The following is a 20,922-nucleotide window of genomic DNA, read 5'->3' as shown; positions in this document are numbered from 1 at the left end:
TCTTAACTAGTGAAATAACTACTTAGCCATTCATAAATGCCCTATAAAGAAAACTAGGAAAATTCTACCAAATTAAAATTAATATGCTAAGTCCCCATTACTTTTACAATTTATTATAATATGTAAATATGCATCCAGATGAAGGGACCTATTACCCAAGTAAATTTACACCAAGATTCTTAAAACATTAATTACACCACTAGGAAGTTCTTAGTTGAGCTCTCAGAGAGTATACAAACAAGAAAAAAGCAGAAAGGCTGGAACAGACAGATTCTAGAAAGTATGCCAAGACAATCTTTAAAAAGCTTGTATCTGTGAACTGCACTCAATTTGTTCTTTGGGAGTCCAATTTTATTTTATTTTGTATTTAACTTTATTTGCTTCATGAAATCAACATGGGTAAGTTAATTTCTGCCTGATGAGTAAAGGCATGTCTACATTGAAAAAAAATGACCAAATCTTCTAAATAATTTTCTTTATTATAAACATTGCACAAAACCTTAGAGATATATTATGTTCCTAAAAGAAGGTACATAAAATATTTGGCAAGTTCTATTACCATGGGAAGATGCCGAGCAGGGGAACCAATATTATATCATCCAAAACTTAAGAAGATAACCTAGTGTGGGTTTTATCTTTATTCACTGTAATTGATGTATGCATAAGCATTTTTAAATCATTTTGCCTGGGCTGGAAACTCATTGTAGCAGGCACTATAAGGGATATTATAAGGTAACTGTACCGTTTCTGTCTTTAACATGTCTTAAACCAGCTAGAGTGATAAACCCATTATTTAGGAAATAGAAATTCTGTAGAATAAAATAAAATGAAATAGTGATAAACTAATACATACATAATTTCTAAGGTACCTATGATAGTATGAGCTACAAATAACTAAATTGTTTTTTTCTCTATATGTCCTTTATTTAAACACCACCCATCCCCACCAAAGATACACATACACACAGACATGGCAAATACACAAAACCTCTGTAACACCTAACAAAGGGCTGTGTTTACTCAATAAGTGGATTTTCAAAATAATACTGTATCAAGAGAAAATCATTTCACAGAGAAGCACCTGCTCTATGCATACTGAATCTGGACATTCAATTCATGAAATCTAAGCCTCTATGATAAGACAGTTTACTCTTTTTTCATTGCTAGGGGTGTGCCATTTCTTAATTCTGTTATTCATACTAGAAACAGAGTATGGAGGCTTTAAAAGAAGAGATTATTTTAAGTGCTTTTCATACTTCCCAATGGCTATTTCTCTTCTCATGAATAACCTTCAGTTGTTCTTTTTCTCACTAAGAAATTATTGAGGACATGCAGCAAGGTAATGGCTGATGAGTTTTGACTTGGTAATGAACAAAGTTGTTTATATAACTTTTGAAGGCACTTTGTTGTGCAAGTCTATATTTAGCCCGTAGTTTCTCCATAGGGGAATATGTCACATTAAGTACAAAGGGAATTTTTGTAGGTGATTAAATCATTTATTTCATTAAGCATGTTGCTATTTGATTCAATTATTCAAGTCAGCTAACTTTAAGCGCCTACTATCTATCATATAGGCACTGGAGATACAAAGATTAATGAGACTTTAGAGAAAAAATGTTGAATGAAGTCTAAGTTAGTTACAGAGTTAAGGACAACAAAACTCTAGAGATATAACTGAGTTTTACATTTCACTGATAAATAAAGTCCACAGAATATAAATATGTGTCTAATTCTCACAAACAAGAGCAAGTTGACTGAGACTAACACAGGACTCTAAATCCCCAGGTCAATACTACACCAAAAAAAGAATCCCTAAAATAGCCCAAGCAACTCTGTGTGTGTGTGTATGTGTGTGTGTGTGTATGTATGTGTATACCTGAATCAGCAGGAAACCAAACATTACTGCTACAGACAATGCCCCAAATAGCACTCTACCTCATTTACTTGCAAGAAAGACCAAATTAGAATATCAGTGTTGATCCCACAAACTACAAAAGGTAAAATAAGAACATTATCTTTCTAAACAAAATGTAATGAAGAGGTAAGATTTGCTGAGCAATATAGAAAACCTTTGGGTTAAGAGCTCATAACACACATACACATTTCTTCATGTAGACTTTAAACAGTATTTTAAAAGCATCCTCTTTGAATAATTTGTTTTCTTACCAATGGTAATATTTAACTGATTCAAGCCATGATTACTTAGTAATGCGTACCTATACTGTGTAACATATGCTACATATGTTATATATTCATTATATGAGATCATCAGATGACAGGGGCCAGAAAATAATTTGTAAATAGTGGTTTAGAAAAACTATGAATAAACTTATATCTATGCTCCAATAAATCTGTTTTTAACATATCTCTAAAATGACTGCATACTCAGAATAGCTATATTCTTATTTCTAATTTTTAAACTTGTTTTTAAAAACTAAAAATAGTATATAAACACATGCCCTTTGTAAAAATAAATCCAAATAATTTCTAAGCATAAGACAAATATATTTCTTATTTAAGATGATTCCCAGGACATGCCTTTATCTCTTCCTGCTACAGAGACCCAATTAATAATAGTAAAAGAATAAAATACAAACTCAACCACAAAGTAACCTGATGAATGAATTCGTATTTGGGAGCAACTAGGAGATGAGACAGAGGGACATGTTTCTAGAAGACAGAAAATAGATGTGAGTGAAGTGCCAGATAACATGGGTTCTGTAACCAGCAACCATGGCCCTTTCTTGTTAATAAAATCTTGTATGGCTGGCATCATATACTACTTCAGGGATTAAACCAGTATTTACCTAATTCAATGACTAACAGTAGTTACCTTATTCCGATTTACCAAATATTCAGTTTTAAATCCTTTCTTGCAGCTAAGGCTGGCCACGTGATGCAGTTCTGATAATAAAATGCTAGAGAAAGTAAGTTAGGGAACTGTAGCACAACTTTTGCCTTCACAATAAAAAGAAAGAAATATATGAAGAAAGTATTTTGCTGTCTCCCTACTTTGGATGCTATCGTGTGAGTATATGAATGTGTGTGGTTGTTGCCATCAACTTGTGATCATGAGAAGAAGACCAAAGAAAACAAAGTATTGAGGGCACAGTGCCTTGGCATCACTGAAGTGCTGAACAAATGCTGGCCTTGCCTACTCCCTAATTTTGTTTTGTAATATAATGACATTAATGTATTGGATAAACCAATGCTATTCAGGTATTTTGTAGCCTGAAGTTAAATGTATGCTGGTGGTTACTGATGAGCCTTGAAGGGAAAGCAGAGGGAACATGGGGTATATGTACAAAAAACAGGAGACAAAGAAACAGCAGGTATCCTGGAAGAATACTAAACAGGCTCTTAGTTAAGAAACAACAGGACCACAGAAGATAGAACAGAAAGTGGGTGACTTATGCTGATGGTAGGTATGAGACATCCCTCCCTCCATGTTGCAGAATAGTCTGTAACCAACCATGTATCTGAGGATGGTGGAGGGAAATGTCAGTGGTTCTTTTATAAGGCAATTGAATGAGAGGGAGAACTAGGACAGTTAAGAGAGATGTCAGTGGCCTAAAGTAAAGCCCTCCTCATTCTGGTATTTAGAGAAATATGAGGACAAGCTCCCCACCTATTTACCCTAAAGAAAAACTTTAAATTAACAAATTCTGCAACATTACCAGAGTTTCTTGTCTTTAAATGTGATTGGACATCAATAGATTACCTAAAGAAAACATTCAACGCACCAGAGAAAGACTTAGAAAAAGAGATAAAACAATGATTCCACAGTAAAGAGTTCAGAAAAGAGAAAATAAATTCAAATAAAAATTTAATAAGTATAAAGATAAAAAATAAAAACAAAACTAGTTTTTCTTTTCACTTTGTATAGCTGTAATACGACATATTTTACACATATAATTCATTAAAGTGTACAATTCAAATATCTTTAAGTAAATTTACCAAGTATGAAACCATGGCCACAAATCAGGTTTCAGAATATTTTCATCACCCAGATAAGGTTCCTGTGCCCACTTACTGTTAATTCCCTTTTCCATCTTTTGCCTCAGGCAACCACTAACCTGTTATCTGTCTCTGCAGATTTGTATTTTCTGGATATTTTACATAAATGGAATCACACAGTGTGTAGCTTCTCATGTCTTATTTCTTTCATTTAACATTCTACACAATATTTGAAACTGACACTTAGATTTGTTTGCCATAATATGGCAATCATAAATTATAATAATATGGCATTAGTACTTTAGGAATTTAATTTTGGAGTAGTATTCAAAGTGCTTCTTTTAATTACCTTGTTTATATTATAGTAGCAGGTAAATTTCATGGTATGGTAATTTGCTTTAAAATTGACCAAAATAGATTTGTTTTCCTACACACACACACACACATTCAGGCACAAAAACATGCAAACATGCAGACTCCACAATATTATTTAGCAGGTTTACAACATTACAATCTCGACATGAATGACAGCAGACAGCATAATTGATGGCTTAGGTGACATTTCCTAAAATGCTCTCTATCTTCCCAGACTGGTTCACATGCCCTTCTCTAGTATTCACGGAGTTTGCATATATGTGACATTGTTCTTACCAGATTGTATTCAAATGAACTCTGTATTAAGATAATGCCTCTGTTTACTATCAGAATGTCATATAAAAGTAGATATGTTTGATTCATATTTTCAGTTCTAACATAAATCAAGTGCATAGTGTCTACAGCATGATTTATTCACAATGTTTGTCAATATAAATAGGACTTCTTTAAATTAGCTCAAGAGTGTGAATTTAGACATTTAATATTATATTTACTGTATTTCCTTTTGTTAGGTGACTGTAAATTGTAGAAATACTTCTATCATTTCTTTTTTCAAATTTGTTATTTTGAAGCTAAATGTTTAAATTATTTCCAAATTAAAAATAATCAAAGCCTACGGTAGTTCAAATCGTAATTTTTGGAAAACAAAATGGAAAATTATCTCTATAGCTATATAGCTTCAGCTGGCCAATAATGAAATCCAAATTTGCAAATGTTTGTTTACTATATTTTGGAAATCTAAATTTCAGTAAGGAATTACCCTTAAAAGTCATTTAAATAGAGAGTCCTTCTGTACATGTGCAATATCATTTTCTTCATACTGATCTCATTGGGAATATACAAACTATATTAGACATGCCTATAATATATCTAAACCTCTGGTCTAGCTTTGTTTGATCATAGGACTTTGTAAGCCAATATTTGGACTCATTTTGGCTTCTGTCTAGACTATACCGTCTGTTTTCTGCCTTCCAGAATTCATAAAATCTTCTTTCTAATCATCACCCCTTTCTTTTTTCAACTCCTTTGCGGATGGTTTATTCCATTTTCTGCATCTCTTTTGTTTCTTTTTTATTTCTTATTTCAGAGAATTGTAGTGGGAAGGATAAGGTATACTGTGTTTCATCCTTCCATTTAAACCAAAAGTCTCAACTGTTTTTTTGCTTTGTTTTGTTTTTTATTTTGTTTTGTTTTTTGTTTGTTTGTTTGTTTTGAGATGGAGTCTCTGTCACCAGGCTGGAGTGTAGTGGCGCAATCTTAGCTCACTGCAACCTCTGCCTCCTGGGTCCAAGCGATTCTCCTGCCTCAGCCTCCCTAGTAACTGGGACTACAGGCGCCTGCCACCACACCCAGCTAATTTTTGTATTTTTAGTAGAGACAGGGTTTCACCATATTAGCTAGGATGGTCTCGATCTCTTGACCTGGTGATTCACCCACCTCGGCCTCCCAAAGTTCTAGGATTACAGGTGTGAGCCACCACAGCCGGCTGTCTCAACTGTTTTTTAAAAAAAGAATATTATTTTAAGATTGAGTGTTGTCAGTTGGATACTTTTAATTGTCAGAAGGAATTTGCTGATATAATAGAAAATGCTGCTAATAATTGTTTTTTCACACCATGAGACTTGTCTTAAGTTGTGGGAAGCCTTAATGGCTTTTAAAAGAAAATGATCAAACAAGTCATTCTTCTTTGTTGTTTTTATAGAGATTTGCCTGCTGACCAAAGGACGTCGTACTGCCAGTGTTCGAGCTGATACATATTGTCGTCTTTACTCACTTTCTGTGGACAATTTCAACGAGGTCCTGGAGGAATATCCAATGATGAGGAGAGCCTTTGAGACAGTTGCCATTGACCGACTAGATCGAATAGGTACTCTAGTTTTCTACCTTCTTTATATAAAATTTAGTTTTAATCTCATGGCATAATATAGGTTTGCAATTGTAAGTCCCAAATGCGGCCAGGAGTGGTGACTCATACCTGTAATGACATCACTTTGGGAGGCCAAGGCAGGTGGATCATTTGAGGTCAGGAGTTCGAGACCAGCCTGGCCAACATGGGGAAACCCTGTTTCTACTAAAAATACAAAAATTAACCGGGTGTGGTGGCGTGCGCCTGTAATCCCAGTCACTCAGGAGGCTGAGGCAGAATTGCTTGAGCCTGGAAGGTGGAGGTTGCCGTGAACCAAGATGGTACCACTGCACTCCTGTCTGGGAGAGAGAGTGAAATCTTGTCTCAGAAAAAAGAAAAAAAAAAGTCCAAAATGCCAGTTTATAGCTTGCTTGTTACTTTGTGTAGAAATAGCAATTAGCTGTAGCCATATTTCTTGAGAGATCTGGGTCCCTATCTATCTCTTCTAAGTATTCTAGGTTTATTTATTAATGTCTATTTTTGCTAGCTAAACAAACTGATTTCCTGACTGAAGCCAAAAGAGTTTGAAACTTCAGGTAAAAAGCAATGATAAAAATTCTAGATAGCATTGAAATAGAACTAAAAATATGATAATATGAGTCTATTGCAAACTAAGTTTTATCACTTTTTTTGTATTTTGGGGTCAACTTTACATTTTATCTTTATATTAGGAATTAAAAATTTGCACATTTAAATTAGTCTCAGCAGAGACATAGTAAAATGTTTGTAACACAGGCTCAAGCAGAAAAAAAAAAAAAAGCCTTGATAGAAATGCCCTACATAGATGCTTTACCTCGCAAACATCAACATATTTTAAAGTCTTTTCTGCTACCATATATATATATATATATATATATATATATATATATATATATGCTATTATATAATATATATATATAATATACTTCCAGCTAATATTTTGTATTTTTAGTAGAGATGGGATTTCACCATGTTGGCCAGGATGGTCTTGATCTCCTGACCTCATCATCCATCCGTCTCAGCCTCCCAAAGTTCTGGGATTACAGACATGAGCCACCCCAGCCTGCAGTTAATTTTTATAACAATATTTACATGAAATTGTTTGTAATCAATACTGGCGAAGTAATTTCTAATAAGCACTAAAAAATTGAATTTTTGATCTTTATAAAATTGTAAGAGTGTATTAAAAGTTACATTATTTTTCCCAAGGTTAAAGATACTTAGATTAAGATATTTTGACTAATCACGTAATCAGAAAGAAACATTATGCTTCTCGGTTTTGTGGCCATTGCATATAGATGTATGCTGCAGTTAGTTAAGCAAATATGCTAAATAGTATTTATGTTTATTACTAAAGTAGGAGGTTTTGTTCTTTGGGAAATTAGGACAGTCTGTAAGTAGGGAGAGGTAACTATTTATTCTGGCAGTCATTTAAAATGATTGCATTCCCAGCAGTCAATGAAATTACAACATATATTTATTTTCAAAAATATACTTTGTTACTTTTAATGGGTTACTTTATTTAGCAGTATTGCAAATTGATTCACTTTTCAGTTACCATATTCACTTGGGTATTAGTGTATCAGTGATGCCATAGAAAAGTCACTACTTTCCCCTTCTTTCACCAATCTACTATTGATTGTAATCATTATTATGCCAGAGACTGTCTAGTATTGCAAACCACTCAGAAGGTGATGGCAGGAAGAGCTAAAATGTATTGAGGTATTAGAGGGAGCCTGCAATGCACTTAGTCCTCACAACAACCATTCAGAAGAGGAAAGATCATAAAGTCGGTCTCAATCTTGGCTGCATTTAAGAATTCCCTGGGGAGGCCAGGTGCGTTGGCTCACGCCTGTAATCTCAGCACTTTGGGAGCACAGGGCGGGTGGATCACAACGTCATGAGATCGAGACCATCCTGGCTAACAAGGTGAAACCCCATCTCTATTAAAAATACAAAAAATTAGAGGGGCATGATGGCGGACGCCTGTAGTCCCAGCTACTCAGGAGGTTGAGGCAGGAGAATGGTGTGAACCTGGGAGGCGGAGCTTGCAGTGAGCCGAGATCACACCACTGCAAGTCCAGTCTGGGCAACAGAGCGAGACTCTGTCTCAAAAATAAAAAAAAATAAAAATAAAATATTTTTTTAAATAAAAAAAAAATTAAAAAAAAAAGAATTCCCTAGGGAAATTTGCTTTTAAACTACTAAAATCCAGAGCCCATGTCTGATTATTTAGATTTAATTGATAGGGAACAAGCGGATGTTAGTGTTTTTTAAAGCTCCAGAGATAAGAAAAATATCCAGCTAGGACTGAGAAGGACTGGTGTAGGATCCTGGGTCAAAAGCAAAGACGGCCCTGATACAGTCCGCCTCAGATTTGCATTTGGGAATCACCTGCAGATCTTAGTAAAATGCAGCATCTGATTCAGCGAGTGGAGTCAGGCCCAGGAGGCTGAGTTTCTAGCAAGCACCCAGATGAGACAGAGGCAGTTGGTTCATTTTCCATAGCAAGGATGTGCTATCACTTTTTTGTGTGTATGGTCTTTCTCAGCCCTGTTAACCTGCCAACTATGTTTTCTTTGTTTTCTTGGGCACTGTTCTTATTCTTCTCATGTCCTGATATCCTTTCAGGTAAAATGAGATTATGAACACACCTATCTGACAGGGTTGCAGGTTACATAAAATCATCTACTTAAGGTCTTTTGTAGAGTGCCTATCACACAGTAAGTGTTGAAATGTTCTCGCTTATATCTCCATGGTCCTTTCTTGAAAAAGTAACTTTAAAATCAAATGTTGATTCCAAGCCCGTCTTATTCCAAAAGCCCTTTCTTCCCCCATTCTTCAAGGTGGCTCTCATATTAAATATCTCCGTGTCTTCTGTAAAGTGGCTCTTCGCCATATTGCAGGCTGTTCAACTTGAGTAGAAGGTTAGAGTTCCCAGAGAAATACAGGAAGTGTGAAAGGTAGGAACCACATTGGTATTTGGTGTGTAAAGGTGAGTGACTGGCTTTTTAAACCTCTCCTGCGAAGCACAGCTATACTTTTGTTTTCAGGAGCCACTCTTACTTGGCATTGTCTTCAGTCATTGGTAGGCTTTCTAAGTCCCTATCTTTCTTTTGGTGACAGGAAAGAAAAATTCAATTCTTCTGCAAAAGTTCCAGAAGGATCTGAACACTGGTGTTTTCAACAATCAGGAGAATGAAATCCTCAAGCAGATTGTGAAACATGACAGGGAGATGGTGCAGGCAATCGCTCCCATCAATTATCCTCAAATGACAACCCTGAATTCCACATCGTCAACTACGACCCCGACCTCCCGCATGAGGACACAATCTCCACCGGTGTACACAGCGACCAGCCTGTCTCACAGCAACCTGCATTCCCCCAGTCCCAGCACACAGACCCCCCAGCCATCAGCCATCCTTTCACCCTGCTCCTACACCACCGCGGTCTGCAGCCCTCCTGTACAGAGCCCTCTGACCGCTCGAACTTTCCACTATGCCTCCCCCACCGCCTCCCAGCTGTCACTCATGCAACAGCAGCCTCAGCAGCAGGTACAGCAGTCCCAGCCGCCGCAGACTCAGCCACAGCAGCTGTCCCCGCAGCCACAGACACCTGGCAGCTCCACGCCGAAAAACGAAGTGCACAAGAGCACGCAGGCGCTTCACAACACCAACCTGACCCGGGAAGTCAGGCCCCTCTCCGCCTCTCAGCCCTCGCTGCCCCATGAGGTGTCCACTCTGATTTCCAAACCTCATCCCACTGTGGGCGAGTCCCTGGCCTCCATCCCTCAACCCGTGACGGCGGTCCCTGGAACGGGCCTTCAGGCAGGGGGCAGGAGCACTGTCCCGCAGCGCGTCACCCTCTTCCGACAGATGTCATCGGGAGCCATCCCCCCCAACCGAGGAGTCCCTCCAGCACCCCCTCCACCAGCAGCTGCTCTTCCCAGAGAGTCTTCCTCAGTCTTAAACACAGACCCAGACGCAGAAAAGCCACGATTTGCTTCAAATTTATGATCCCTGCTGATTGTCAAAGCAGAAAGAAATACTCTCATAAACTGAGACTATACTCAGATCTTATTTTATTCTATCTCCTGATAGATCCCTCTAGCCTACTATGAAGAGATATTTTAGACAGCTCTGGCCTACACATGAAATGTAAAATATATATACATATACTATAAAATATATATCTAAATTCTCAAGAGAGGGTCAAAAGACCTGTTTAGCATTCAGTGTTATATGTCTTCCTTTCTTTAAATCATTAGAGGATTTAAAATGTTGTTGTAAGATTATTTATTTCTAACCTACTTTTACTTAAGTCCTTTGATATGTATATTTCTCTATTTTATGAAGAGTTCTTGGATTCAATGGAAACAAAACTGATTTTAAAAAAGGCAACTCAAATGAGCTAGCAAATAGCACCAATCAAAACTTTCTTTCATTAGCTGTGACTGTGCATCTAAATTGTTAATCATTAATCATGAAGAATTAAATAACAAATCCCATTTTATAGATCTAAATTGTATTTCGGTGCTTTCAATTTCGAATTAGGTTAAAGACTGCACTACTTGCTTGGCCACTGTAGGAGACTAGCATTGCCACTGTTAAGAATATCACTAACCTCCTACTTCGGAGGCTGAGGCAGGAGAATGGCTTGAACCCAGGAGGCAGAGCTTGCAGTGAGCCGAGATAGCGCCACTGCACTCGAGCCTGGGCGACAGAGCGAGACTCCGTCTCAAAAAAAAAAAAAAGAATATCACTAACCTCAAACATGTTCATTGATCTTTCAGAAAGCTGAGGGAAAATTAATATTTGTCTTCATGTGTTATCGGACTTTTACCAAGACTCGATCAATGTTAGTTGTAAATAACTTTTTCAACCCAAATAAAAATAGCTATTCTGTGTTGTATGAAGGTAAAAGTCATTGTTTAAGAATTTAGTTTTATTGCTTCACTTCAAAACTTAGAGTTTTAAATTTTACAAAATCTGATTGTGAGAATTATTCAATTGTAATGCAATGGCTTGAAACCTACAATATTATTTTAACCTGCAATGTTTTATGCAAAATTGTATGCTCGAATCTACAACTTGCTTGTATTACACCAAAAATCATTATTTTTCTTTCTTCTTGCCATAATCAAGCATCTGAAAATAGTCCCTGCATGCTTCTGGGGAAAAAAAACAAAAAAAACAAAAAAAAACATAGGTTCAAATCAGTCATTGTAGGGAAAGGCTTACAGTATTTCTCGTTTCTAGAAAAGCATAACAGTTCATTAATTGCCTATCTTATAATTCCTATAAGGCTGACTTGGATCTCTGACTTAAGTCTAGAAGTGAGGTTTTCACTTTTATTTAATATTATTGCTATTATTATTTAAATAATTATTTGTAAACCACAGCTTGATTTGGAGTTAAGTGTTGTCTGTGTCTTCACTGTAGCTGGTAATTTACTATGGTGTTAATTTAAAGAAATAAATTCAATACAGCATCACATCTGTTTGAGAACACACATTTTGCTCTATGTATATTGTAACTAAATGGTTAGTAAACTTTAAGGCATGTGGTGACTAATGTAGCCCTTAGATAGGAGGTTTGTCATTTTTAATGTGTTGAAAATAGTACAGACATGGTGGCAGAAAGCAGGGGTAAAGTTGAATGTTTGTGAGCATTGTTTGTCTGTTTTCTTAACTCTTTCCATGATCTGTGAGCACCTGCTTCTTCTCAAAGAACTCCCTTAGTAATCATTTGTGCCTAATGCATCCCACACATGTGGCGTATGACTGGAATACAATTTAAAGATACCTAATAACTGGCTTCTGTAAATAACCCAAGTTAACAGCATGACCTAAAGTGTAGGTCTTCAGTATCTCTGGCATTGGCAATACATTTAAGAACATACAGAGATTACACATTATATTGGGCAGGGCCTGCAGGTAGACTTGAGGACAGAAAACAAAAACAAAAGCAAAAACTCTAAAGTGAATCCTTGCTGCCTGTTATGCCTTTTGCAGATATGATACCTATAATACCCAAATGAGTTGTTATGTTTAATTTCTAAACAAATACCAACTTGTGTGGAAGTAATTAACAATGCTAGTTGATGTAATGTAATCATCAGTATGCTGGTGACATATGATGGCATGTCAGGAATACTGTTGTAAGAAAGGGATTGTTCAGTCTACCTAGAACCTATGGGAAAGCTGCAAGACCATTTACATATCAGTACAAAACTATTTTATTAAAATATGAGAGTTAACTTCAATTTATTAAGAGTATGTATTGGTCCTTTAAATTATTAAAGGTTTACATTTGATAGGATTAATGGATTTGGTAGTGAAATATTTTTATATGTATAAATGTTTGTTTTTTTATTTTGAGCACTATTGGGAAAAATAAGCAAAATTGAAATGCATGGTCTTTCAGTGCAACCATACAATTTTTATTCACTTTGTAATAGAATGGACAAAAATCTAAGGTTTATATGTTAAACTAATAAAATGGTACAGGGTAAATTATATACATATATGTATGAATGTATATATACTTAGATTAAGAAAAAAATGACTCACATTCCTGTAATATAAAGGTCCATTGCTAGTTGAAAAGTGACCTCTTTTCTCTGTACATAGTGAAGCCTGTACGTATGGAGTTTTAATCTGTACAGAAAGAAATGTATTATTGATTGGTCTTTCTCCTGCTGGGAAGATAATAGAATAGCTTATTCTTACAACAATTGTATGATCAGGGATGAGTTAGAGTATTTCTTTTGTCTTTGCTCAAAGCCATACATATATAAATATATATAAAGATTATTAATAAATTCAACAAAAAATAAACTACAATCATGAATATTTTATTTTATCAATATATGCTAATCAAATGTTTTATTTTATTAACGAGTATAGCTTTGCCTCTATTTTTACATCACAAAATTTCCAAGAGCTTATACTTGATAATCACATAAAATCAATTATCTTCTATAATTCTGGAATAAGAGGACTTTAAATAGAGCATGGATTTTTCAACCACTTCTTTGTTTCACCTTTTCCGTACAGTAAAATATGAACTTATTTTCTTTTTCGCTCGGTGCCTTTTTAGAATGTGGTTGTTCTCCAACTTCAAAACACAGCCATTTCATGTAATTATTGGATATACGGATGAGAAATAATTTTCCTGTAATAGTAAATAATTGTCCTGTAATATATTTATACAAACCTATTTTGTTATAATAGTTCTATAACATACCAATTTTGTTATAATAGTTTTATAACATACCTATTTTGTTATAATAGGGCCTTGGGCCCTATTATAACAAAATAGGTTTGTATAAATATATTCATATTTATAGCCTTAAACAAAATAGGTTTGTATAGTATGCCCAAAGCCCTATTATAACAAAATAGGTTTGTATAAATATATTCATATTTATAGCCTTGGGCCCTGCAAATGTATTTGGATAGTGATAGAACCTCCCCATACAAGTGTGTTTTAAATGATACCTAAAAGCCTGAGATAGAGTTTATCATAATGAGAATAAGTAGTGAAGCATTCCTGAAAACAAGGATGACAAATAGTAGCGATGGCAATATATTCTATTCACCAAAAAAAAATAGCTTGTCTCCAGGTCTGGATGACCTCTTCATAAGTGAATGATTCCCTGATAAATGCTGTTCCACTTTAAAGAGATGGCTATTTTGCTATTTATAAACTTAAATGAGCATACTATTTTCAGGACACTACAGAGTACATAGGCAAGTTATCACCGTCATTCCTATAGGATATGGAATGATTTAAACAATATGGCATGTTTACAATTTTAGGAGATTTATTTCAAATCCTGAATTATGTGTACTTCAAATTATGAGCAATCTCTATTATCTTTCAAGAGTATTTAAAAAATCTCCATACCTCCTCTTTCAGCTTAGGTTTTTTATATTTGTTAATTTTACTATGTCACTTTGCTTCTATGGCCCTCACTTGCACCGTTTATAATGTTAAGCTGTTTGAATGAGATATCTCTCCATTATATCTTTATCTTTTTAGAACATGTGCCATAAAACCCATGTGGTTATTTTGTTCATATGTACTACAACTAGCAAACTTTTATTATATGTTCACCTACTTTAAAAATTACTTATACTGTACCATGGGAAAGAAACATGGTCCTTATAGAATTGAATGCTGAGCTATATTGAGTCCTGAAAAGAATGGCCAAAAATTGAAGGAACTGTGATTGCTGCATGCACCAAATTGTAGCACATTTCTATAACTGTATTCAATATGGTTATTTTCAAGGAAAACTAGGATAGAAATTTTCTTTGAAAGATTTGCTGTTGTACTTGGGTAAGTATATCTGCTTTTACCACTCAAAAACAATTACTTTCCTAAGCAATTTCAATTTTTTCCTTTTTAACAACCCTGCACTTGCACAACCTTGCCTCTCTTGCCTCACCCTAATCCTGACCCTGCTTTCAATTCAGGCTTTGACAGGGACCAATGGAGATTTTAAGGTTTTTAATGAGAGAAGCCTTGCTGACATTCCCCCCGTCCCACCTTGAAAATTGCTTAAAGATGATCTTAAAAGAACCTACAGATAATGCTCTGAATTTGTTTCCAAGGTCCTTGATGTGGAGAGAATGAGTAATACATTAAATGCTGGAGAAAGAATTATCATTTAGTGAAAAATTAAACATGCTTCTCTAAAATGTGGATGTTTAACAGAGCACAGCTGATTGGGAACACAGGCAGTTCAGTGCAGCTGGAGTGTCTCACAGGGTGAAGAGGAACCCAGATCAAATGGGGAATAGGGATTTCAAAAACCTTCTGAAAGGCTTTTAACATCAGGGCAAAAGTTTTACAGTGTTATACTTTATATTCTTAATTTAAACTTATCAGCGGGAAGGATTCACATTGAAATGTCTGTTTTGCTCATGTAACAAGGAATAAAATAATTTATTTTATTATTTAAAATAATAAATAAGAACAAAAACTGGGGGCTATTTACAATCTCACCCTGTCTTGTGAAGATGCTGGGTCTTAAGGAAGGTCCTAGGATTGCTAAATAGAGTAATGGGAATAGGAAACTGAAAGTTTACTTGCTTTGCATAAGATAAGGAATATATTGCAGCAGGGTAGAGGTACAAGAAGATAAGAGCTAGAAGAACCTGTGAGAAGGGAAAGAAGTGACAAACTAATTTTGGCTAAAATAAAGCGAGTTCTCAGGTCAGGCGTGGTGGCTCATGCCTCTAATACCAAAACTTTGGGAGGCCAAAGTGGGAGGAATGCTTGAGGCCAGTAATTGGAGACCAACCAGTATATTGGAGACCAACAAATCAGTATATAATTGACCAGTATATACCTATATACCTGCAGTGTTTAGAAAGCCTGACTACAGGTGGTGTACTCCTGTAGTCCTAGTTACTCAGAAAGTTAAGGCAGGAGGATTGCTTGAACTCAGGAGGTCAAGGCTACAGTGAGCCCTGTTTATGCCGCTGCACCCCAGCTAGGGGGACAGAGCAAGACCCTTTCTAAAAAAAAAAAAAAAAAAAGTGAAGCAAGTTCTTTAATTTCTATTGGAGATATCACACACTCCAAAGACTGGCAAAGGTGAACAGTCTTTGGAGCAATTTTATTTCTAATGTAATATCAATGGCCATTTATTCCCAAAGGAAAACATCTTTTTTTTTTTTTTTTTTTTTTAAGATGGAGTCTGGCTCTGTCACCCAGGTGGGAGTGCAATGGCAGGATCTTGGCTCACTGCAACCTCAGCCTCCCAGATTTAAGCAATTCTCCTGTATCAGCCTCCCGAGTAGCTGGGATTACAGGTGCTCGCCATCCACCATGGCTGGCTAAATTTTTGTAATTTTTAGTAGAGACAGGGTTTTACCATGTTGGCCAGGCCAGTCTTGAGCCCCTAACCTCAAATGATCTGCCCACCTCATCCTCCCAAAGTGCTGGGATTACAGGCCTAAGCCACTACACCTGGCCCTTCTATTTTTTTCTGCATAGTTGTTCCAATAATACCATATAAGCAAAGAATACTATTTATTTATTCAATTGAAGAAATCTGAATAAATTAGTAACTATAATATTCTTCAAAAGAGAAGGACCATTTTATGTTTCCAGTATATTATATAATTGAATTCAAGTAACACAGAGTTATTCAGACTTTTTTTTTTTTTTAATCATGGAGTTTTGCAAAAAACAGGTTGTAATTTTACCAGAGTGACCAACGTTCTCTACAGAAAATATTCATATGTGTAGAGGTAAAGAGATTTTTTTGAAAGGTTTTTATTTCCTGTTAAATTCACGAGGAAAACTCCAGAGAAAGAAAAGATTTACTTTTGAAGGAAGAAAGAACATAACCCAAAGAAATTCAAAGATTCAAAAAGAGTTTTCGAAATGTATTCTGATTTCTTTCTCATATTTGTTCAAGGTCTTAGTTTCCAAGCATTTAAAATTAAATATTGTTGGAGGGCAGAGCAAGATGTCCAAATAGGAAGAGCTCCAGTCTCCAACTCCCAGTGCGAGCGACACAGAAGACCTGTGATTTCTGCATTTTCAACTGAGGTACTGGGGTCATCTCACTAGGGAGTGCCGGACAATCGGTGCTGGTCAGCTGCTGCAGCCTGACCAGCGAGAGCTGAAGCAGGGCGAGGCATCGCCTCACCTGGGAAGTGCAAGGGGGAAGGGAATACCTTTTCCTACCCAGGGGAACTGAGACACACAACACCTGGAAAATCGGGTAACTCCCACCCAAATACTGCACTTTAAGCAAAGGGGCACACCAGGAGATTATATCCCACACCTGGCCAGGAGGGTCCCACGCCCAGGGAGCCTCCCTCATTGCTAACACAGCAGTCTGCAATCTAACTGCAAGGCAGCAGCGAGGCTGGGGGAGGGGCGCTCGCCATTGCTGAGGCTTAAGTAGGTAAACAAAGCCGCTGGGAAGCTCGAACTGGGTGGAGCTCACAGCAGCTCAAGGAAACCTGCCTGTCTCTGTAGACTCCACCTCTGGGGACAGGGCACAGCTAAACAACAACAACAAAAAAGTAGCAGGAACCACTGTAGATGCAAACGACTCAGTCTGACAGCTTTAAAGAGAGCAGTGGATCTCCCAACGCGGAGGTTGAGATCTGAGAAGGGACAGACTGTCTGCTCAAGTGGGCCCCTGACCCCTGAGTAGCCTAACTGGGAGACATCCCCCACTAGGGGCAGTCTGACACCCCACACCTCACAGGGTGGAGTACACCCCTGAGAGGAAGCTTCCAAAGTAAAAATCAGACAGGTGCACTCGCTGTTCAGCAATATTCTATCTTCTTCAACCTCTGCTGCTGATACCCAGGCAAACAGGGTCTGGAGTGGACCTCAAGCAATCTCCAACAGCCTAGAGCTGAGGGTCCTGACTGTTAGAAGGAAAACTATCAAACAAGAAGGACACCTATACCAAAACCCCATCAGTACGTCACCATCATCAAAGACCAGAGGCAGATAAAACCACAAAGATGAGGAAAAAGCAGGGCAGAAAACCTGGAAATTCAAAAAATAAGAGTGCATCTCCCACTGCAAAGGAGCGCAGCCCATTGCCAGTGATGGATCAAAGCTGGTCAGAGAATGACTTTGATGAGATGAAAGAAGAAGGCTTCAGTCAATCAAACTTCTCAGAGCTAAAGGAGGAATTACGTACCCAGCGCAAAGAAACTAAAAATCTTGAAAAAAGAGTGGAAGAATTGACAGCTAGACTAATTAATGCAGAGAAGGTCATAAACGAAATGACAGAGATGTAAACCATGACACGAGAAATACGTGACAAATCCACAAGCTTCAGTAACCAACTCGATCAACTGGAAGAAAGAGTATCAGTGATTGAGGATCAAATGAATGAAATGAAGTGAGAAGAGAAACCAAAAGAAAAAAGAAGAAAAAGAAATGAACAAAACCTGCAAGAAGTATGGGAATATGTAAAAAGACCAAATCTACGTCTGATTGGGATGCCTGAAAATGAGGGGGAAAATGGAACCAAGTTGGAAAACACTCTTCAGGATATCATCCAGGAGAACTTCCCCAACCTAGTAGGGCAGGCCAACATTCAAATTCAGGAAATACAGAGAATGCCACAAAGATACTCCTCCAGAAGAGCAACTCCAAGACACATAATTGCCAGATTCACCAAAGTTGAAATGAAGGAAAATATCTTAAGGGCAGCCAGAGAGAAAGGTCGGGTTATGCACAAAGGGAAGCCCATCAGACTAATAGCAGATCTCTCGGCAGAAACTCTACAAGCCAGAAGAGAGTGGGGGCCAATATTCAACATTCTTAAAGAAAAGAATTTTAAACCCAGAATTTCATATCCAGCCAAACTAAGTTTCATCAGTGAAGGAGAAATAAAATCCTTTACAGATAAGCAAATGCTTAGAGATTTTGTCACCACCAGGCCTGCCTTACAAGAGACCCTGAAAGAAGCCCTAAACATGGAAAGGAACAACAGGTACCAGCCATTGCAAAAACATGCCAAAATGTAAAGACCATCGAGGCTAGGAAGAAACTGCATCAACTAACGAGCAAAATAACCAGTTAATATCATAATGGCAGGATCAAGTTCACACATAATAATATTAACCTTAAATGTAAATGGACAAAATGCTCCAATTCAAAGAAACAGACTGGCAAAGTGGATAAAGAGTCAAGACTCATCAGTATGGTGTATTCAGGAGACCCATGTCACATGCAGAGACATACATAGGCTCAAAATAAAGGGACGGAGGAAGATCTACCAAGCAAATGGAGAACAAAAAAAAGCAGGCATTGCAATACTAGTCTCTGACAAAACAGACTTTAAACCATCAAAGATCAAAAGAGACAAAGAAGGCCATTACATAATGGTAAAGGGATCAATTCAACAGGAAGAGCTAACTATCCTAAATATATATGCACCCAATACAGGAGCACACAGATTCATAAAGCAAATCCTTAGAGACTTACAAAGAGACTTAGACTTCCATACAATAATAATGGGAGACTTCAACACTCCACTGTCAACATTAGACAGATCAATGAGCCAGAAAGTTAACAAGGATATCCAGGAATTAAACTCATCTCTGCACCAAGCGGACCTAATAGACATCTAGAGAATTCTCCAGCCCAAATCAACAGAATATACATTTTTCTCAGCACCATGTCGCACTTATTCCAAAATTGACCACATAATTGGAAGTAAAACACTCCTTAGCAAATGTAAAAGAACAGAAATTATAACAAACTGTGTCTCAGACCACAGTGCAATCAAACTAGAACTCAGGACTAAGAAACTCAATCAAAACCGCTCAACTACATGGAAACTGAACAACCTGCTCCTGAATGACTACTGGGTACATAATGAAATTAAGGCAGAAATAAAGATGTTCTTTGAAACTAATGAGAACAAAGATACAACATACCAGAATATCTGAGACACATTTAAAGCAGTGTGTAGAGAGAAATTTATAGCACTAAATGCCCACAAGAGAAAGCAGGAAAGATCTAAAATTGACACTCTAACATCACAATTAAAAGAACTAGAGAGGCAAGAGCAAACCCATTCAAAAGCTAGCAGAAGGCAAGAAATAACTAAGATCAGAGCAGAACTGAAGGAGATAGAGACACAAAAAACCCTCCAAAAAATCAATGATTCCAGGAGTTGGTTTTTTGAAAAGATCAACAAAATTGACAGACCGCTAGCAAGACTAATAAAGAAGAAAAGAGAGAAGAATCAAATAGACGCAATAAAAAATGATAAAGGGGATATCACCACCGACCCCACAGAAATACAAACTACCATCAGAGAATACTATAAACACCTCTACGCAAATCAACTAGAAAATCGAGAAGAAATGGATAATTTCCTGGACACTTACACTCTTCCAAGACTAAACCAGGAAGAAGTTGAATCCCTTAATAGACCAATAGCAGGCTCTGAAATTGAGGCAATAATTAATAGCCTACCAACCAAAAAAAGTCCAGAACCAGATGGATTCACAGCTGAATTCTACCAGAGGTACAAGGAGGAGCTGGTACCATTCCTTCTGAAACTATTCCAATCAATAGAAAAAGAGGGAATCCTCCCTAACTCATTTTATGAGTCCAACATCATCCTGATACCAAAGCCTGGCAGAGACACAACAAAAAAAGAGAATTTTAGACCAATATCCCTGATGAACATCAACGCAAAAATCCTCAATAAAATACTGGCAAACTGGATTCAGCAGCACATCAAAAAGCTTCTCCAACATGAACAAGTGGGCTTCATCCCTGGGATGCAAGGCTGGTTCAACATTCTCAAATCAATAAACGTAATCCAGCATATAAACAGAACCAAAGACAAGAACAACATGATTATCTCAATAGATGCAGAAAAGGCTTTTGACAAAATTCAACAGCCCATCATGCTAAAAATGCTCAATAAATTCGGTATTGATGGAACGTACCTCAAAATAATTAGAGCTATTTATGACACACCCACAACTAATATCATACTGAATGGAAAAAAAAACTGGAAAAATGCCCTTTGAAAACTGGCACAAGACAGGGATGCCCTCTCTCACCAGTCCTATTCAACCTAGTGTTGGATGTTCTGGCTAGGGCAATCAGGCAAGAGAAAGAAATCAAGGGTATTCAGTTAGGAAAAGAAGAAGTCAAATTGTCCCTGTTTGCAGATGACATGATTGT

General features: G+C 36.9%; 1 protein-coding gene across 1 annotated transcript in view; it reads left to right on the top strand.

The window, feature by feature from the left end:
* The window catches only part of HCN1 (hyperpolarization activated cyclic nucleotide gated potassium channel 1), a 417,480-nt gene extending 406,982 nt beyond the window's left edge, over positions 1 to 10,498 (top strand). Inside the window, exons 7-8 of the mRNA XM_023216595.2 lie at positions 6,035 to 6,199; positions 9,344 to 10,498. Of these exons, the coding sequence (XP_023072363.1) occupies positions 6,035 to 6,199; positions 9,344 to 10,233 (1,055 nt within the window). The 3' untranslated portion in view covers positions 10,234 to 10,498. The remainder of the gene's footprint in view (positions 1 to 6,034; positions 6,200 to 9,343) is intronic.
* Positions 10,499 to 20,922: the final 10,424 nt, after the last annotated feature.

Source organism: Piliocolobus tephrosceles, chromosome 4, assembly GCF_002776525.5.
Source record: "Piliocolobus tephrosceles isolate RC106 chromosome 4, ASM277652v3, whole genome shotgun sequence".
NCBI lineage: Eukaryota > Metazoa > Chordata > Mammalia > Primates > Cercopithecidae > Piliocolobus > Piliocolobus tephrosceles.
The sequence above is the reverse complement of the archived record's forward strand: the minus strand, read 5'-3'. Positions and strand labels throughout refer to the sequence as shown.